The sequence below is a fragment of the Chiloscyllium punctatum genome, chromosome 1 (assembly GCF_047496795.1).
Source record: "Chiloscyllium punctatum isolate Juve2018m chromosome 1, sChiPun1.3, whole genome shotgun sequence".
In the NCBI taxonomy this organism is placed as follows: domain Eukaryota; kingdom Metazoa; phylum Chordata; class Chondrichthyes; order Orectolobiformes; family Hemiscylliidae; genus Chiloscyllium; species Chiloscyllium punctatum.
Window position 1 is genome coordinate 126897840 of NC_092739.1, and position 18879 is coordinate 126916718.

Consider the following 18879-nt stretch of genomic DNA (forward strand, 5'->3'; position numbering starts at 1 on the left):
AGGTGAGGTGAAAGTGATTTGCCCTTGACAGCAAAGCTGCATCCAACCAAGTGTGGCATCAAGGAGCCCAAGCAAAACCGGAACCAATGGGTATTGCAGACGAACTCTCTGCTGGTTGGTGTCATACCTGGCAAATAGGAAGATGGTTATGATTGTTGGAGGTCAGTCATCTGAGCTCCTTGACAACTCTACAGGAGCTCCACAGGGTGGTGCCCTAGGCCCAACCATGTTCAGCTGTTTCATCAATGACCTTTCCTCTATCATAAGGTCTGAGGTGGGGCTATTTGTGCCGTCATTAGCAATGTTCAGCGTTAATCGCAATTCTTCAGATACTGAAGCAGTGCATGTTCAAATGCAACAATATATGGGCAATATCCAGGCTCAGGCTGGCAAGTGACAAGTAATATTTGGTCACCACCAATGCCAGGCAATTACCACTTCCAATAAGAGGTGGTAACAAGCAGGTTAGACCAAGGAGAGCCAATAGATGTTATCTATCTGGACTTCCTGAAGGCCTTTGATAAGGTGTCACACAGGAGGCTGCTGCGTAAGATAAGGGCCTATGGTGAGAGAGGCTAAGTACTAGTATGGATAGAAGATTGGCTGTCTGGCAGAAGGCAGAGAGTGGGGATAAAAGGGTCCTTCTCAGGATGGAAACTAGTGACTGGTGGTGTTCCACAAGGGTCAGTGTTGGAACACAACTTTTCACTTTATACTTTAATGATCTGGATGAAGGGCATTCTGGTTCAATTTGCAGATGCAAAGATAGGTGATGGAGCAGGTAGTATTGAGGTGGCAGAAAGGTTAGGAGATTGGGCACAAGTGGCAGATGAAATATAACTTGGGAAAGTATTAGAATTCGAATCTCTATAGTGTGGAAACAGACCCTTCGGCCTAACAAGTTCATACCGACTCTCCGAAGAGCAACCCACCCAGACCCATTCCCCTAACATATATTTACCCCTGACTAATAACCTACACTATGAGCAATTTAGCATGGCCAATTCGCCTATCCTGCGCATCTTTTGGATTGTGGGAGGGAACCAGAGGAAGCCCACGCAGACACAGGAACAATGTGCAAACTCCACGCAGAAATTGTTTGAGGCTGGAATCAAACCCGGTCCCTGGCATGTGAGGCAGTAGTGTTAACCACTGAACCACTGAGCCGCCCTTAAGTGTGAGATCATACACTTTGGTTAGAAGAATGGAGGCATGGGCTGTTTTCTAAGTGGGGCAAAAATTCAGAAATTGGAAGTTCAAAGGGATTCAGGAGTCCGAGTCTAGGTTTCTCTTAAGGTAAACTTGCAGGTTGAGTCACTAGTTAGGAGGGCAAATACAATGTTGTCATTCATCTCAAGGACTAGAATATAAAAGCAGGGATGTACTTCTGAGGCTTTATAAGGCACTGGTCAGACCACATTTTGAGTATTTGTGCAATTTTGGGTCTCATGCCTTAGCAAACATTTGTTGGACCTGGAGCAGGTCCAGAGGAAGTTCACGAGAATGATCCCAGGAATGAAAGGCTTAACGTATGAGGAACATTTGAGACTCTGGGACTATACTCATTGGAGATTAGAAAGATGAGGGGGTTCTGATTGAAACTTTCAGAATACTGAATGCCCTCGGTAAAGTGGAGATTGGGATGATGTTTCCATTCGCTGGAGAGACAAGGACCTGAGGGCACAGCCAGAGTGTGGTGAATCTTTGGAGTTCATTGCCGCAGAAGGCTGTAGAGGCCAGATCATTTGGGTCTGTTTCCGTGCTGGACATCTCTGACTCTATATTTAAAACAGATGTAGGTAAGTTTTTGATTGCCAAGGGGATCAAAGGTTATGATGAGAAAGCGGACAATGGGGTTGAAAAACCTATCAGCTATGATTGAACGGCAGAGCAGACTCGATGGGCCGAATATCCTAATTTCTGCTGTTATATTTTATGGCCTAAGAGACCATATAGCCATTAGCCCTTGACTTTTTAAAGTCTTTACCATCACTGAATCCCCCACCTGAACTGAACTCTCCATATAAACACAAGACCTGGTCAGATGCTAGGAATAGTGTGGCAGGTAACTCACCACCTAACTCCCCAAAGCCATGTCAAGGCACAAGTCAGTAGTTGAATGGAATACTCCCCACTTGGCTGGATGATTGCAACTCCAACAAAACTCAAGAAGCTTTTCACCATCCAGGACAAAGCAGTCCACTTGATTGGCACCACATTCACAAGGATTCATTTCATCGAGCACTGACGTTCGGTAGCAGCAGCGTGTACTGTCTACAAGATGCATTGCAGAAATTCACCAAAGATCCTCAGACAGCACCTTCCAAACTCTCAACCACTTCCATCTAGAAGGGCAAGGGCAGCAGGTATGTGGGAAGTCCACCACCTGCAAGTTCCCCTCCAAGCCACTCGCCATCCTGACTTGGAAAAATATTGCCATTCTTTTACTGTCGCTGGAATTCCCTCCTGAATGGCATTGTGGTTCAACCTACAGATCATGGACTGCAGAAGTTTAAGAAAACAACTCACCACCTCCTTCTCAAGGACACTTTAGGATGGGTAATAATTGCTGGCCAGCTAACAGCCCCCAAGTCCTAAGAGGGAATTTTTAAAATAAATTGTTTCTGAAACCATTTCAAATTCCACCTAGGTTGACAAAAAGCCCCCTCCTTCCTTCCAAAGCAGTTTTCAATGTGTTGGCAGAACATTTGGCTTCCTGAACAAAAGTTATTTGCGCTTTCGTGACAAAGCATGTTTGGTCACCATTTTAAATCCTAGTTCATTCAAATTCTATCTGGGATTGATACATAATTACTTCTCCAGGCAGAAATTTTCATATGGTGTTTGTACTGTAACTTTGAGGATGGGCACTGTTACCAGCTTGGCCTGGAATTAAATGTTGATTTTCTTTTTGGATAATTGAGTTGGCAATCGAGGAAATATTTTTGGTCTTTAAATCCCACAATGCCAATACCATGGTTTCTTGTGCAGTTCACTTAAGCCTACATTAGTTGCCAAGCACGCAGTGTATGAAAATTGTTTCTGTGCTGTATTTGCAAAGTAAGTAAACCTTATGGGAGGGAAAAGAAGTGCTCAGAGTAGAACCTGGCTATATATATATGTTCACTGTATTTTGATAGGTGTTGGACTAAGCAACCTATATGATAAACCACTGGAACATAGTGAATGGGAACTTTGTGAGGTACTTTGTCATAAGTTGATAGATTGTTTCATTGTATTTACTACAGAGTATGAGTTGGTAATTGGGAATATATTTAAATAATTGAATGTGTACATTACTGCCAAAGCCAGCATTTATTGTCCATTGCATATTTTTGAATAACTAACTATATGGAATCCATTATGCTACCATTATTTGTTAGCACTGTCTGTATTTCAGGTGGTGAATCGTGGTGACCCCTATCCACAGGAGGTGGGAGCAACCGTTCAGCGAGTCATGGAAATGCTAAATTTCAGTAACCCATACAGGCTGGTGTGGCAGTCTAAGGTAACATACCATTATTTATTTATTTGCAGAAGATTACACCTGGAATATTAAACCTATTCCCCTGTCCAACAGTGTGACTAAATTATACCTTGATTCTATTTACTTGCCTTTACTTCATACCCCTTAATATACTTGTTTTGTGTTGTTAGTTTTGTATAGATCTTTGAATACTTGCATGCAGACCCAAAAACCATTCTGTCAGTTTACTGTGGCTATTGTTTGCCCTCCCAATGTAACTTGCTGTTCTTGGGCTCAGGCTGAGTAAGACAGGGAGATTTAAAAATTTTGTGAAATATCATTTGAGCAACTAGCTCATTGCAGGTATTGCATCAGTAGATCTTGGTAGAGTCCAACTGAATGGTTAACATTTTACTGAAAATCTAATTCATTCTGGAAAAGTTTAGGGTGTACCAATAGGGAGACTTTGATACTATACCACAAAATAAGGTTTCATGTATTTATTCCACTTTACTGTGTACTTTTGTGACCCATCCGTTTCAGACTGTTTTAAAATAATGTTGAATAAATTTTAGTCAACGGGGTTACATTTGAACTGGGTAGAACTGATACATAATTTCTTCAGTTAATCAATTCTCTAATGGGAAATTGTTACACATTGTGATGTGGTATTTCATTTTAAAGTAACATGACATGAAATACTGTCATCTAGTGACACCTGCAGGTGATTGACAGTCACTACAACTATTGAAGCTCATTTGGTTCAGTTATGTCCTCCTGCATCTGATAACATCATAATGTTTGACATAGTATAGAAAAATAAGGTGTAAATAACCTGAACCATTGTGCTTTAGCTCTTCTTAATAGTGTACTTCTGTTAACAATGTAATTTATATTTTCTTTTAATACAGGTTGGTCCTATGCCCTGGCTTGGACCTTCTACAGATGACACCATCAAAGGATTGTGTGAGAGAGGCAACAAAAACTTATTATTGGTTCCTATTGCTTTCACCAGTGATCACATTGAAACACTGCATGAACTTGATATAGAATATGCACAGATCTTAGCCAATGAGGTGAGTTGTCAGGTTGTTTGTGATGCATGTTTGTGATGACCATGTATGGCAATTTCCCCATATTGGTTAAGGAAGTGAGAGATTTATTTTTGTTATGCAAGGGCTTACCATGATCTACTTAATCATCGTTTTATCTTGGTAGATAGAACTTCCAGTGGAAAAAAAATGGGCTCTCAAATCCAAGTTAAAACGCAGTCATGATTAATTGCTTTCATTAATGATATGTTTTTACAGGATTCTTAGTTCCTTGCACACAAGGTGCAAATTATGATTTTTGCATTATGAAGATGTGCAGGAATTGAATGTAAAAGTAGAAACATCTTACACAGCTGTCCAGGTGGTCGTGTGAAACCACATCTGAAATATTGTCTACACATATTGTCTCCTGATTATGAAAAAAAACATAGAATTGCTTTTAGACGTAGTTCACAAAAGGTTCACTTAATTCATTCCTGGTTTGCAGGGCTTATGAAGGAATGATAAATGGGTCCTACTGGTTGAAGTTCAAGTTAGCTACTTTGGATACAGAACTGTCTCAAAAGTAGAGGACAGAGGGTGGAGGAGGGAGGTTGCTTTTCAAACTGGAGGCCTGTGACCAGCAGTGTGCCACAAGGATTGGTGCTGAGTCCACTGCTTTTTGTCATTTATATAACAGATTTGGATGTGAACATAGATATGGTTAGTAGATTTGCAGATGGCACTGAAATTGGAGGTGTAATGGACAGTAAAGAAGGTTACCTTAGAGTACAATGGGATCTTAATCAGGTTGGCCAGTGGGCTGGGGAGTGACAGATGGAGTTTAATTTAGATAAATGTGAGGTGCTGCATTTTGGAAAGGTATATCAGAGCTGGTTGTATATACTTAATGGTAAGGTCCTAGGGTGTGTTGCTGAACAAAGAGACCTTGGAGTGCACGTTCATAATTCCTTGAAAGTAGAGTTGCAGGTCGATAAGATAGTGAAGAAGGCGTTTGGTATGCTTGCCTTTATTGGTCAGTGCATTGAGTATAGGAGTTGGGAGGTCATGTTGCGGCTACACAGGACATTGGTTCGGCCACTTTTGAAGTATTGCATGCAATTATGGTCTCCCTCCTGTAGGAAGGCTTTTGTAAAGTTTGAAAGGATTCCGGACTATTTTCCCTGGAGGATTGGAAGCTGACCTTCTAGAGGGTAAATAGGCAAGTTCTTTTGCCAGAGGCGAGAGACTCGAAACCTAGCGGGCACAGATTTAAGGTGAGAGGGAAAAGGTATAAAAGGGACCTAAGGGGAAACGTTTTCACACAAAGTTGTGCGTGTATGGAATGAGCTGCCAGAGGAAGTAGTGGATGCTGTTATGATTACAACATTTATAAGGTACCTGGATAGGTATGTGAATATGAAGAGTTTAGAGGGATATGGGCCAATGCTGGCAAATGGGGCTAGATTTATACAGGAAATCTGGTTGGCATGGACGAGTTGGACCAAAGGGGCCTGTTTCCATGCTTTATATCTCTGATTCTATAACTCTACGTTCTGTTTTAATCACGTCACATAGGGACTTGTGGTGCAGTGGTACTGTCTTTTTACCTCCGAGCCAGACCTACTGGGCTCAAATCCTTCCTGCTCGAGAGGCGTGTCTTAATATATATCCAGCAGGTTGCTTGAACCCTGATGAGGGGCTTACACCCAAAATGTCGATTCTCCTCCTCAGATGCTGCCTGATCTCCTGTGCTTTTCCAGCATCTCACACTCAATGCATGAATTTCAGCCTCTCAAAAGTATTATCCATGTATTAGTTGACTCCATATATTTAACCTAAACAAATAGTCTAAAAATTTGACTTTTACACGAGTATATATGGTAAATTGATCTTTTGCATCTAGCAGAAATACAAGTTGATCGCTACTGAAATATATAAGATTCTAAGTGGACTGTGTAGGGTAGATACCAAGAAGCTGTTTCCTTTCCAATACTTTGGTATTGGTGAGAGTGAATGTTGATTGTGTACAATAGGGTGACTAAAGCTACAAGATATAGTTTGAGAATAAGAGATCCCAATCAGTTAAATACAGTAAAAATAACAACACAAGAAACTTAACATGTTCTCTAAGTTCACTGAAGGAAAATTACCATGTTTACTATAGAGTGAAATTGAACTGCTTGAAAGATGCCTTTCTAGTGTAAAATTGCAACAAGTATTATTTAAAATTTTTTTTTTGCCCATCCTCAACAAATTAGCTGTGTTTCTATCCAATTAATTTTATCTATTCACTGGATGTGGATGTTGCTAGCTAAGCCAATATTTCTTGTCCATTCCTGATTGCCCTTGAGAAAGTGATGGTAAGTTCCCTTGTTGAATCATTGTGCATGGCACCCATGGTACCGTTAGGCATAGAGATCCAGCAAGATATCCCAGTAACAGTGAAAAGAATGAAATAGTTCCAAGACAGGATGGTTGTGGCTTGGAAGGGATCTTGCAGATGGTACTGTTCATTGTGCATCTATTGCATGCATTCTTTTAGGTGCTAGAGGTCATGAGTTTGGAGGATACCATAGAAGAAACCTTGGTGATTTGTTGCAGTGCATCTTATGCATGATACACACTACCAGCGTACTTTGGTATTGGTGAGAGTGAATGTTGATTGTGTACAATAGGGTGAAAGTCAAGTGAGTTGTTTTGACCTGGATGGTGGCAAACTTCTTGAATATTGTTGTATCTGCACTCATTCAGGCATGTGGAGAGTGTTCTGTCACACTCCTGACTTATACCTTGTAGCTGATGGACATGGTTCAAAGAGTAAGGGAGTGAGTTACTTACCACATAATCCCCAGCATCTGACCTGTGCTTGCAGCCACGTATTTACTTGGCCAATACAGTCCCATTTTGAGTTAGTGATAAACCCCCAGGAAGTTCATAGGAGAGGAGTAATCATGAAGCTACTGAATGTGAAGCTGAAATTGTGAAGGTTAGGTCATGAGAAGGTGACCAAACGGGGGATGAGGGTAAAGTGGTTGATGTGGTGTATGTGGATTTCAGTAAAGTGTTTGATAAGGCTCCCCATGGTCGGCTCATGCAGAAAATATGGAGGTGTAGGATTGAGGGTAACTTAGCAGTTTGGATCAGAAATTGGCTAGCTGAAAGAAGGCATAGGATGATGGTTGATGGGAAATGTCCATCCTGGAGTTCAGTTACTAGAGATATACTGCAAGGCCACTGCTGTTTATCATTTTTATAAATGACCTGGATGAGAGAGTAGAAGGATGTGTTAGTAAATTTGCAGATGACACTAAAGCCAGTAGAGTCGTGGTCCATGCAGAAGGATGTTGCAGGTTACAGAGGGACATAGATAAATTGCGGAGTAAGGCTGAAAGGTGGCAAATAGAGTTTAATGTGGAAAAGTGTGAGGTGAATCACTTTGGAAGGAGCAACAGGAATATAGAGAAATAGGCTAATGGTAAGGTTCTTGGTAGTGTGGATCAGCAGAGAGATCTCTGTGTCCATGTGCACAGGTCCCTGAAAGTTGTTACTCCGGTTGATAAGGTTGTTAAGAAGGCGTACGGTGTGTTAGGTTTTATTGGTAGAGGGTTGAGTTTAGGAGCCATGAGGTCATGTTGCAGCTGTAAAAAGAAAAACTGGTCCGGCCGCACTTGGAGTATTGCATACAGTTCTGGTTGGCATATTATAGGAAGGTCGTGGAAGCATTGGAAAGGGTGCAGAAGAAATTTACCAGGATGTTGCCTGGTATGTTCAGGCTTCTGTACCTTCTCCCCGATGGTGGAGGTTGTAGAAAAGCATTGCCAGGGTGGGATGGATCATTGAGAATGCTGGCGGCCTTTCCGTGAATAGCAGGCCTGGTAGATGGATTCTACAAATGGGAGGTTGGCCTTTGTGATTGTCTGGGCCAAGTTCACCACACTCTCTGTAGGAAAGTTTGGATTACCTGAAAGTTTCTGCTTTTTGGTCTCGATCCTAACTATTCAAAATCTTCCAATAGACCCTGCTTTCCACTTGTCAGTGTCGTAAGTGCCTACATGGATGATGACAACGACTTCCCGCCTCTCCTCCAAGTTTTTCTCAAGCTCTCAGGAGATGTCCTTGACTCTAGCACCAAGTAGGCAGTGCTGTCTTTGTGACTCTCAATCACTGCTGCAGAAACAGTTTGCTTGCCCCTAATGACCCCATCCAGAACCATTTCTATGTTCCAGCTTCCTCCCCACCTGCATCTCTGACCTTGTGATTGCTGAAGATGGTTAGATCTAGGACACCAACCTGAGGAACTCCTGTGGTTATATCCCTTAATTAAAATGATTAACCTCCAACAACCACAAAATATCTTGCTTTCTACAGGGGAAAACTCCAACCAGCAGGGTTTTCCCGATTCCCTTTAACTCCAGTTTTGCCAGTGCTCCTTTGATGCCAGTTGAAGGCTTGATGTAAAGGGCTGTCACTCTCAGCCGTTAATGTTTAGATTGAGGCTACTTGGGAGCTGAGTGGGCCTGGCAGAACTTTATCCAACCATCAGAGAGCAGTTTAATGTAGTGGCACTTACTTAACATAGCATTGTCAATTATATCATCTATCATTTTTACTGAAGCTCAAGAATATACTGACAAGGTGGTAATTGGCCTGGTTGGATTTGTCCTTTTTTTTCATGTATCAAACACTACCTGGATAATTTTCCACATTGTCTGGTAGATGCCAATGTTATGACTGTGTACTAGAACAGCTTGACGAGAGGCGCAAGCCTCCAGTACTAATGCCCGAATGCTGTTGAGGTTCTCCGTCTTTGCAGTGTCCAGTACCTTCAACCATTTCTCTATCATATCATGATTTGTATTGGTTGAAGGCTGGCAATTTTAGGATTGGGGATATATGCTAATTAGCTGGAGGTTTCCTTGCCTATGTTTGACACACAGTTGGCACTGAATTCCATCTGTGTTCTGCCATTGTTACCACATTGCCAGTCGCTTGGAAAGGAGTAAGGATGATCCATAGGAATAATTTGTCTTCTGTTCCCTTTTGCTTTCTGTCTTTTTGAACAATTGTGACTAGTCCTTGCTCAATGTGATTTCGATTGAGCAAGTGAGATCCCAAGTGTCATTTGTGCTGTTTGAGCTGAAGGATGTGAAGAATGAACATTTACCGGTATTAAATTCTTGTCTTGTCAGTGTCATAAGGCAATCTCCTGCAGTTCAGTCTTGATTCTTTTTATTGTGTCCATCAATATAAGGTAACTCCACCTCAAAGACATGTCTTTTTACACTGATGAATTTTTTTCTACCTCCCATATCGGCCTTCATTTAAACCCTATGAGTGAGATTGTCATTGAATATTCTGTTAGGGATGCTTTTATTGTGTGATCTTTTCGAATGAACAAATCCATTTAATGTGAAAATCTCAAAACTGTGGAAAGAAGAGTTTTACTTTGTGTGAATTAGATTTAACCCCAGTGGTGCAAAGACCGTGCTCTCAGTGATTGGTCACATGGGTTGCTGTGCAGCATGTAAAATTGGAAATGAATGTCTTGGAGAAATGTGTTTCTAAATAACTTCTTTTGTTTTCTTTCCTTGGTACCTGTTTCAGTGTGGTGTTGAAAACATTAGGCGAGCAGAGTCACTAAATGGAAACCAGCTGTTTATAAAGGTGATGTAGTTTTATTATGTTTAATTTTGTAGAGCAGTTAACCCCCTTGATTATTTTTGTGGCAGTGTACTTTGCAGATTACAAGTCTGTTGCCAGTTTAACATAGAAAAATAAAGGCCTTTTTAATTCAATAATGACACATGGTCATTGATGCAAAAAGGTCAATGAAAGATGAAAGTACACGGAAAGGACAAACTAGCAAGTAATATAAAAATAGACACTAAGAGCTTCAAATCTTGAACCAGAGAGCATAAGCTCAGAATGAGGAGGAGTTTTTTCTGCGGATGGTGAATCTATGAAATTCATAGCAGCAGAGGGCTTTAGATGCTGCATCGCTAAATATATTCAAGGTGTGACAGAACTTTAATCAGTAAGAAGATCGAAGAAGTTGAGGATGGAGTGGCTCAATGGCTCAAATGCCTACTTCTGATCCTACATGTTATACTCTTATACTCCCTGTTCAGCTTTGTAAGTGACAGCTGTTAACTTCATTATGAGTGACTTGCTCATATAATGTCCAATGAGATGACTGAGCTTAGTTAAGTTCAGTGTTCTTTCGTGCAGTTTTTGACACTCCTACCGAAAAACAATGGCTGCTTTTTAGAAGTACTTAATTGTTTGTTTGTACAGTGTTCTAAGATATGAGGTTGTGGGAATGTTAACTAAATTCAAGCAGTTCCTTCCTTTAAATCAGATCACAAGAAACATTTCCTGTTTCATTAGGTGACGAATATTGGTCATAGATTGAGGTAATGAAATCAGTTAAAACTTCTTTGCAGCACTACCTATCATTAACTTAGTCAGCAATAAGCAGCATCAGGCCAGAGTATCTTCTGGCTGTGTAGCAGTGACATATATTTGCATAAAGGCTTGAATGCAGTTAGTTGAAAAACAAGTTACTGTTTTTCAACTCCCCCAAAGCAGAGATCACAAATTAAAATTTCATGACCTTTTGTGAAATTGAATAGGTTGGATATTTCCGAGGGGAGTACCAGAAAAATTACCATAAAAGCTGCCAGATTGCATTAAAATCCCAGTTGATTGGTTAATACCCATCAGTCAGGGAGCCAACACTACTACAGTAAAAGCAGTTCTTGTCTGACAAAGGTGGTCTGTTAAACCCCCTTATTGAAATTCAGTAGTAAAGAATAAAACTGTGCGTGGTTCTATGATTCAGACATCGTATGAAAACCAAGATTCTGGCAGTTACTTCAGTGGATCCTCATGTCCTCCTCAGTCCTTTGTGTTCTGGTGGACTTGTAGGATTGATTGTCCTACAAACTAAAAGTGTGTCATACTATTGGCTGTGCAGAGTTGAACTATGATCATGTGTAGGAGCCCAAAACTGGGATTATCAGCAATTGTGTGCTACTAACACCATGTTGTGTTGCATAACCTGTTCATTCACTTAGTTGTAATTGTGATTCTTATTGCTTAACACTGATGATTCTGAGTAAAAGTACTTGTTTATCCTAATGAAGTAACAATTCTTCCTTTCTAGGCCCTAGCAGATTTGGTCGATGCACACTTAAAATCTGCAGAAACTTCTTCCAAACAATTGAGTCTACGTTGTCCACTCTGCGTTAACCCAATATGTGGAGAAACAAAGGCATTTTTTGCTAAACAAAATCTCTGAAATGACTCCAGTGTACTGATATTTTCTGCCCTTCTGAAAATGCTTGATCGAATGGTCGTCATGATGGTTTATTTTCTGCTGTGATGGTTTTTGAAATAGCATGTATGTTGAATGTAAATCTAACATCTAGAGTTTGTCTTCACTTTTGAAACTACATCTTTTTAGTGTAACTAAAAACAGACTTTTTGAAGAGTATAAATGTTCCAGCTTGCACTGTTCTCCAATTATTGTACAAGACCTCTTTTTTTTTTGTTTGCTCCTGCATAGGTTCTGAACATGATTCATATCTAGTAGAGCTTATCTTGTTGTCTTTGCCCTTCGAGGTGAAGCTAGCCATTGTCAGGGATGTTTGGTAGGATTCTTATGGCCTCATGACTTTTTGAGTGCATGACTACTAAAGCATGTCTGCATCTGGAGTGTTATACTGCAAGTAGAACGGGAAAGTTTCAAACAATTAAGGATTTATTCTTGCATTTTGTTTCTGCTTCAAATGCAGGTTGAGCTCTAAGGAGCTGCATAATTTTTTTCATTTGGTTGCACCAGGACTTGAATTTGATGCCAGAACTCCTAAGTGAAGCCTCCATGGTGACCCTGTAGCAATTCCTTTGACCCCCATGATAACACACTCCACCTCTTTATTGAAAATTGATCTTGGCGAGAGTGTGTCAGACATCCTAGACAAGTTGCCAGCGCATCTCAGTCTTCACTGTGTCAGTTTTGTGTGAATGCTAGGCATGCTAGTTCAGGTGAGTAACTCAGTTAGACACACCTATTGGAGATTATTGTTTTAAAAAGCCGATGTTTAGAAACAAAAACTTTTAATCATTTACTTGATTTGCCCAAGATGACATCATATTAATTTGCATTTCTGACTTGCTCCATTTTTAAGTGCAGCCCCTTGTGCCATGAGAAATGGAGCAGGAGTAGACTATTCAGCCCTGCTGGATTTTATTCTCATTGAGATCCTAGGTGATCTCTGTTTAAACACTTTTAATGCACAATCCCCATATCCCTTGATGTTTTTAATGTGTAATAAACAATTGCTACAGAGTGGATAATGAAAGGATATTTCTCCTTAGGGAAGAGACTAGAATGAGGAGATAATTTTTTCTGAGGGTTCATAGTCATTGGTGCACTCCTAACAATGGTAGAGGCAGAGTTAGATTCTCGAATAATGAGAGAGTTGAAGATATTTGGCGGGAAGGCAGAAATATGAATTTGTGGCCTCACTTGCATCTCAATGAATGATAGAGCAGGCCATAAGAGATTAATGGCCTACTGCTAATTTGTAAGATTTCGGTGTTGAACATTCTAAATAGCTGAGCCTCTGGAGCAAAAAATTCTAAACATTCATGAACGCAGGTGAAGAAGTTCCTCATCTTAGTCCTGAGTGGTCTACCCCTTATCATTAAATTATCTCTTGGATCCATATATTCAAGCCAGTGGAAATATTTTGCATCTACCCTGTTGATTCCTGTACGATTTTGTTTATTTGAATGAGATCAGCTACAGGCAGTCTCAAGGGACCAAATGGTCTAATTCTGTTTGTTGTATTTATGTCCATCTCCAGAGAATGAAGAGTCAGTCTATTTAATCTTTTCTCCTACTGGAATCCCTCCAAGGAATTAGTCATTTAAACTTTGTTGTACCGCTTCATGAGTGTTTCTGTAGATAAACCCAAAATTCCATACGATGCTCTGGCTGTAGTACTAGGAAACTTCAACCATGGGAAATAAAGTATAATAAAATAAAACAAAACTTTAAACCAGTAGAAAGGACTTTTAAACTAATGAAGGATCAAAAGGTTTATTTTCCTCCTTGGTCCTCTTCAGCAGACTATCCAGACTGTTAGAAAAGTCACTTCAGGGTGTTCGGTGGAGGTGAGATCCAAATTCACTTGAGTGTAAAATTTTAAAATCAGCTGGCTTTATATATACATGGGAAGTCATTGTTTAAAATGTAGACCAAGCTGCTAAGAAACTTCTTGTAAAATCACTGTTCACTTGGTAAATAGCTTTTCCAACAGCACGTTATTTGGAGATGAGACATGCATTGGTGGAGCTAAATCTTAAGGATCTGAAGCAGTCAACGATCTGTTAATAGAAATTTATCCACTAAAGTTATCAGCTACCAGTACAAAAGTTTGATATTCCTACACTTTTTATTGATTTGTGGGGTTTAACGCCACTGGCTAGGTCCTCATTTATTGCCCATTGCTAATTGCCTGTTGAAAGTAGAGGTGAACTTGAACCACTACAGTCTTTGGGGGTAGGGACTGTCACTGTGCCAATCAAGCAGCCCTACTTCATCCTGAACTCTTTTAATGTCTATATGTGCAGGTCATGTTTCTGTAATTGATCTACTATTGAGGGTAGCTTTTTCTTGTTACAAGGTGCTGTATGCTATTTTGCTTGTCCAGAAATCAGATGAGAAACGTGCAGAAATAAAAATAAAACTGTGAATGCTTGAGATCTGAAACAAAAACTGAACTTGCTGGCGAAACTCAGCAGGTCTGGCAGTGTCTGTGAGAAGAAATCAGAGTTCACACTTGGAGTCAGTGATGTCACCAGACTCTGCTTGTGAATGCTAACTCTACTTTCTTCCCATAGATGCTGCCAGACCTGAGTTTCATTAGCCAGTTATGTTTTTGTTTGAGAAACATGCTGTATGTATACGAATTGAAATGACCCGTCAGACATTTTTGGATGCCTTCATTGAACTTACACCTTGGCCTATATCCTGTATATTTTAGTCTTTTGATATATTTCACTTTTAATACTTATTTTATAACAGTGCCTGTTGTGCTGTGAAATGAAAAAGGAGCAAATAAAATTCTGTAGAACATGGTATAAAAGGATAGTAAAACTGATATATTCAGCTGAAAGGCAGTTACTGAGAACAAAGTATGAATTGGGGTGTATAATTTGACCTACCTCATTAAAGTTTGACTTTGGGGCAACCCCATCAAGGAGGAATCTAATCATTACCAATTAAAGACTATTGGCACTGTCTCGTGTTCCCACAAGGAACGTGAACAGTTCATCAACTTCACCCACACCTTCCACCCTGACCTGAACCATCTCTGACAACCTCTTCCCCCCCCCCCCCCCCCCCCCCGACCTCTCAGTCTCCATTTCTGGTAACCAACTTAGCACTGACATTTATTTCAAACCCAACCTACCTCGACTACACCTCTCACCCACCCTTCTGTAAACATGCAATCCCATACTCCCAATTCCTCCTCCTCTGTTGCATCTGTTCCCAGGATGAGGGTTTTCACCTCAGGACATTCCAGATGTCGTCGTCCTACTTCAAGGGCTGTAATTTCCCCTCCCTCGCAATTAATAATGCCCTCAGCCACATCTCTATTTCCTGCACCTCTGCCCTCAAACTCACGTCGCCCAACCTCAGTAAGGAGAGTCCCCTGGTTCTCACATATTACCCCACTAACCTCCAAATCCAATACATCATCGTCTGCCATTTTTGTCACCTACAGTCAGATTTCACCACCAAGAAGATATTTCCTTCCCCACCCCTAACTGTTTCCCCTAGGGACCATTCACTCCGCGACTCCCTTGTCATTTCCACACACCCGACCAACCTCTCCTCCACACCAGGTACCTTTCCCTGAAACTGCAGGAAGTGCAACACCAGTCCCTACACCTTCCACACTCACCTCCAAGGTCCCAAACGATCATTGCAAATCCAGCAGAGATTCAGCTGCACTTCTAACCTGGTCTGTTGTATCCGTTGCTCCTGATGTGGTCTTCTCTACATCGGAGAGACTAAGAGCAGACTCGGGGACTGGTTCGTGGAGCAATTGCACTCTGTATACTCCAATCAACACCACCTTCCAGTTGCCAGCCATTTCAACTTCCCCCTCCTACTCCCTTGGCAACATGGCCATCTTGGGCCACCTCCAGTGTTAAAATAAGGGCACATGCAAAATGGAGGAACAACATCTTATATTCTGCTTTGGGAGCTTACAGCGCAATGGCCTCAACAGAGTTCACCAGCTTCAAAATCTACCCATCCCAACCTCATCCCATGTCCAGCCCTCCTCCTCCTCTTTGACCTGACCTAATCTGTCCATCTTTCTTCTCACCTATCTGCTCCACCCTTGCCAATGCCCAATCACAAAAATCCCCTACCTGAATCCACCTACCACCACCCTATCTACCTTTCCCGCATCCACCTATCACCCTCTCACCTACTTTCCCCCAGCCCCACCCTCCACCCTCTGTTTATTTCTGAGTTCCCTTCTCCCTCCCCAGCCCTGATGAAGGGTTCTGACCTGAAACATCGACTTGCTTGCTCCTCCGATGCTGTCCGACCTGCTGTGTTCTTCCAGCTCTGCATTTTAAAGAATTTCAGTATCGTTTGCTATTTTGTTTCAAATATACAATAAGCTAGACTGAGACAACTCACTTTGGAATTGTTTTCTTCACCTATTCACTACTTTTTGCAGTTAGTTTTGGAAGGGAGTTTTGTTACACACTAGTAATAGACAGGAGTAATTGGCAGCAATACATTACCCTGCCATAGCACTGTTCTCCTCCCAGTTTTATTTAAAAGGCAGTTGAGAAGCCACAGAAGTAGTTAGAATATCAAATTATTTCCGAGTTAACTGTGGAATGGAATACCTTAAATGATTGGATTTGGCACTTAAAGCTACTACTTTCCTTTAATTTTAAAATTCACACAACACCAGGTTATAGTCCAACAGGTTTATTTGGAAGCACTAGCTTTCAGAGCGCTGCTCCTTCGTCAGGTGGTTAAAGGAGTAATGCTCCGAAAGCTAGTGCTTCCAAATAAACCTGTTGGACTATAACCTGGTGTTGTGATTTTTAACTTTGTATACCCCAAATCATGACAACCATAATTTTAAACAGTTAAATTGTGGAATCCTACAGCACAGGAAGAGGCTATTATGGAGATTTCACAACTTCAGTAGGAAAGCAGCCATTCATCACTGCTATCTGGTTTCTAGCTTTTTGCCAATTACACATTCACGTTGTAACTTTAATCCTTGTGATTTATTTTTGCTAACGAATTCAATATAGCTCAGATGAAACAATGTATTTTAAGTTCAAATACACATGAATCTCATTGGCCTACATTATACCTGAAATTCCGCAAGCAAATGTTTCCTAATTTTATTCCATTCCATTCCATTTTCTTACTTTTAAAGTGCACCCCATGATTTTAGAAGAAATTGAGTGAAGGATATTAATCCACCTTCTCCAAAGTGCTTGTCAGTATTATTTCCTACATCTCATTTCCCACGATATTTTGTTTGGGGGCCTCCTTTCAGCAAGAGATTATGTATTTTCTAATGCATTTTTTCCTAATTGAAGACTTTAATCATTTTTAGCATTATTTTTTGAAAGAAGTGATTTTTATTAAAATTTAAAACTATATTTCATCTGAAGAGGGATGACTGTTGTGTTGATTGAATAATTTAGATGCAATTTCTTTCTTCTACTCATATAACAGTTCTGCTCATAAAAGTTCTTCAACAGAAACTGAACTGGACTATTTCAAGTAACTTACCAAGTGCAATTATGTTGTTTTAAATTACTGATATGAACACAAAAAAACACTGGCTTCAATTTAGTGTTTAGGAAAAATAGTGGTTCAGATAGTGGAAATAGTGGTAAAGAAACAACATTAAGCAAATTTAATTTGGGTATCAGTAATAACTGATTCAGAAGTTCTATAATGTCTGGGTCTTAAAAGCAATGGGTAGTGCTATGATATTAAAATGTAGTCTGCCTTTGTTTCTGGTTATACTTTTATGAATTGGGCAAACTGAATTTTGACTTGAATTCTAGAAAAATGTAATAGTAAACTTAAACAAAACAAGTGAATTGTTTCATATCTGTTCTGTACAAGTTCATTTGAGTTCAGATAAAGCTATTAATTACAGAGCCTGTTAATATTCTTTGAGAAGAAGGATGTATATTGAAATTTTTGTGCTTCCATACTTCAATTCACTTTTCTCACTGGCATTGCTTCCCTCAGAATCTAGCGCTCTCCACTGTGCTAATTGTGTCTATTCTTTAAAGCACTAAGTTCAACAAAGTACAATTTAATATCTACTATAAGTTCATCATGAATTTATAAATGTCTAAAAGTAAATTTAGAATAAAACAGGTTTGATCTTCTTTGCTATCAGTATGTTTTTAAAATAAAATCAGGAGTATTCTTTGCCATGAATCATTGAACACTAATTTACATGCTCAAATGACACTAATAAACCAAAATATGTTGCAATGGTAAGTAATCTAAAATGCAAACTTAATGTGCTATTTTTCACACAATTATCCATTGCCAGCTAATCAAGTAATGTACGTATGAAATAGGAGCAAAGGTCGTCTATTCAACCCCTTGAGCCTGCTGGACTATTCAATAAGATTATATCTGTTTATTTTGAATTCCACATTTCCATCTACCCCAATACCCGTGATATTCTCCTCCTCAGAAGTCTATCTAGCTCTCTCAAAAATATTTAATGATACCCTCCTTCAACACCTCAAAGTTCCAATGTTGTATAATCGTCTCTCTTATGTGAAAGGATAACCCCTAATTTTAAAACTGTCATCCCTAGCTCTGGACACATCCACAAGAAGAAACATCCTTTCCAATTTCTGAATGCCATTCTGGATTTTGTACATATCAGTCAAAGTCGACGCTTATTCCTCAACTCCAGTGATAACAGCTCCAGCCTGTTCAGCAACAATCCTATCAAGACTATCCCATTCCATTCCAAATGTCAATCTAGTAAACTTTCATCCTGTTATTATTTTTGCCTTGGAAATATTAGTTTGGAATAATGACCTTACATTTCACTTAGTAGCGAGATTTGAGAAGATTTGTAGTTCAGGTTGAGTTCAGGACGTAGGTTTGCTCACTGAGCTGGAAGGTTCACTTCCAGACATTTTGTCACCCCGACTAGGTAACATCTTCAGTGGGCCTCCGGGCGAAGCACTGTTGATAATTCCTGTTTTCCATTTATATGTTGGGTTTCTTTGGGTTGTTGATGTCATTTTCCTGTGGTGATATCATTTCCTTTGGTG

At 40.2% G+C, this 18879-nt stretch overlaps 1 protein-coding gene across 1 annotated transcript in view; it reads left to right on the plus strand.

Annotated features, from left to right (window-relative positions):
• The window catches only part of fech (ferrochelatase), a 58613-nt gene extending 40646 nt beyond the window's left edge, over positions 1-17967 (plus strand). The window contains exons 8-11 of the mRNA XM_072573853.1: positions 3401-3508; positions 4378-4542; positions 10105-10164; positions 11666-17967. Of these exons, the coding sequence (XP_072429954.1) occupies positions 3401-3508; positions 4378-4542; positions 10105-10164; positions 11666-11800 (468 nt within the window). The 3' untranslated portion in view covers positions 11801-17967. The remainder of the gene's footprint in view (positions 1-3400; positions 3509-4377; positions 4543-10104; positions 10165-11665) is intronic.
• The last annotated feature ends 912 nt before the right edge of the window (positions 17968-18879 follow it).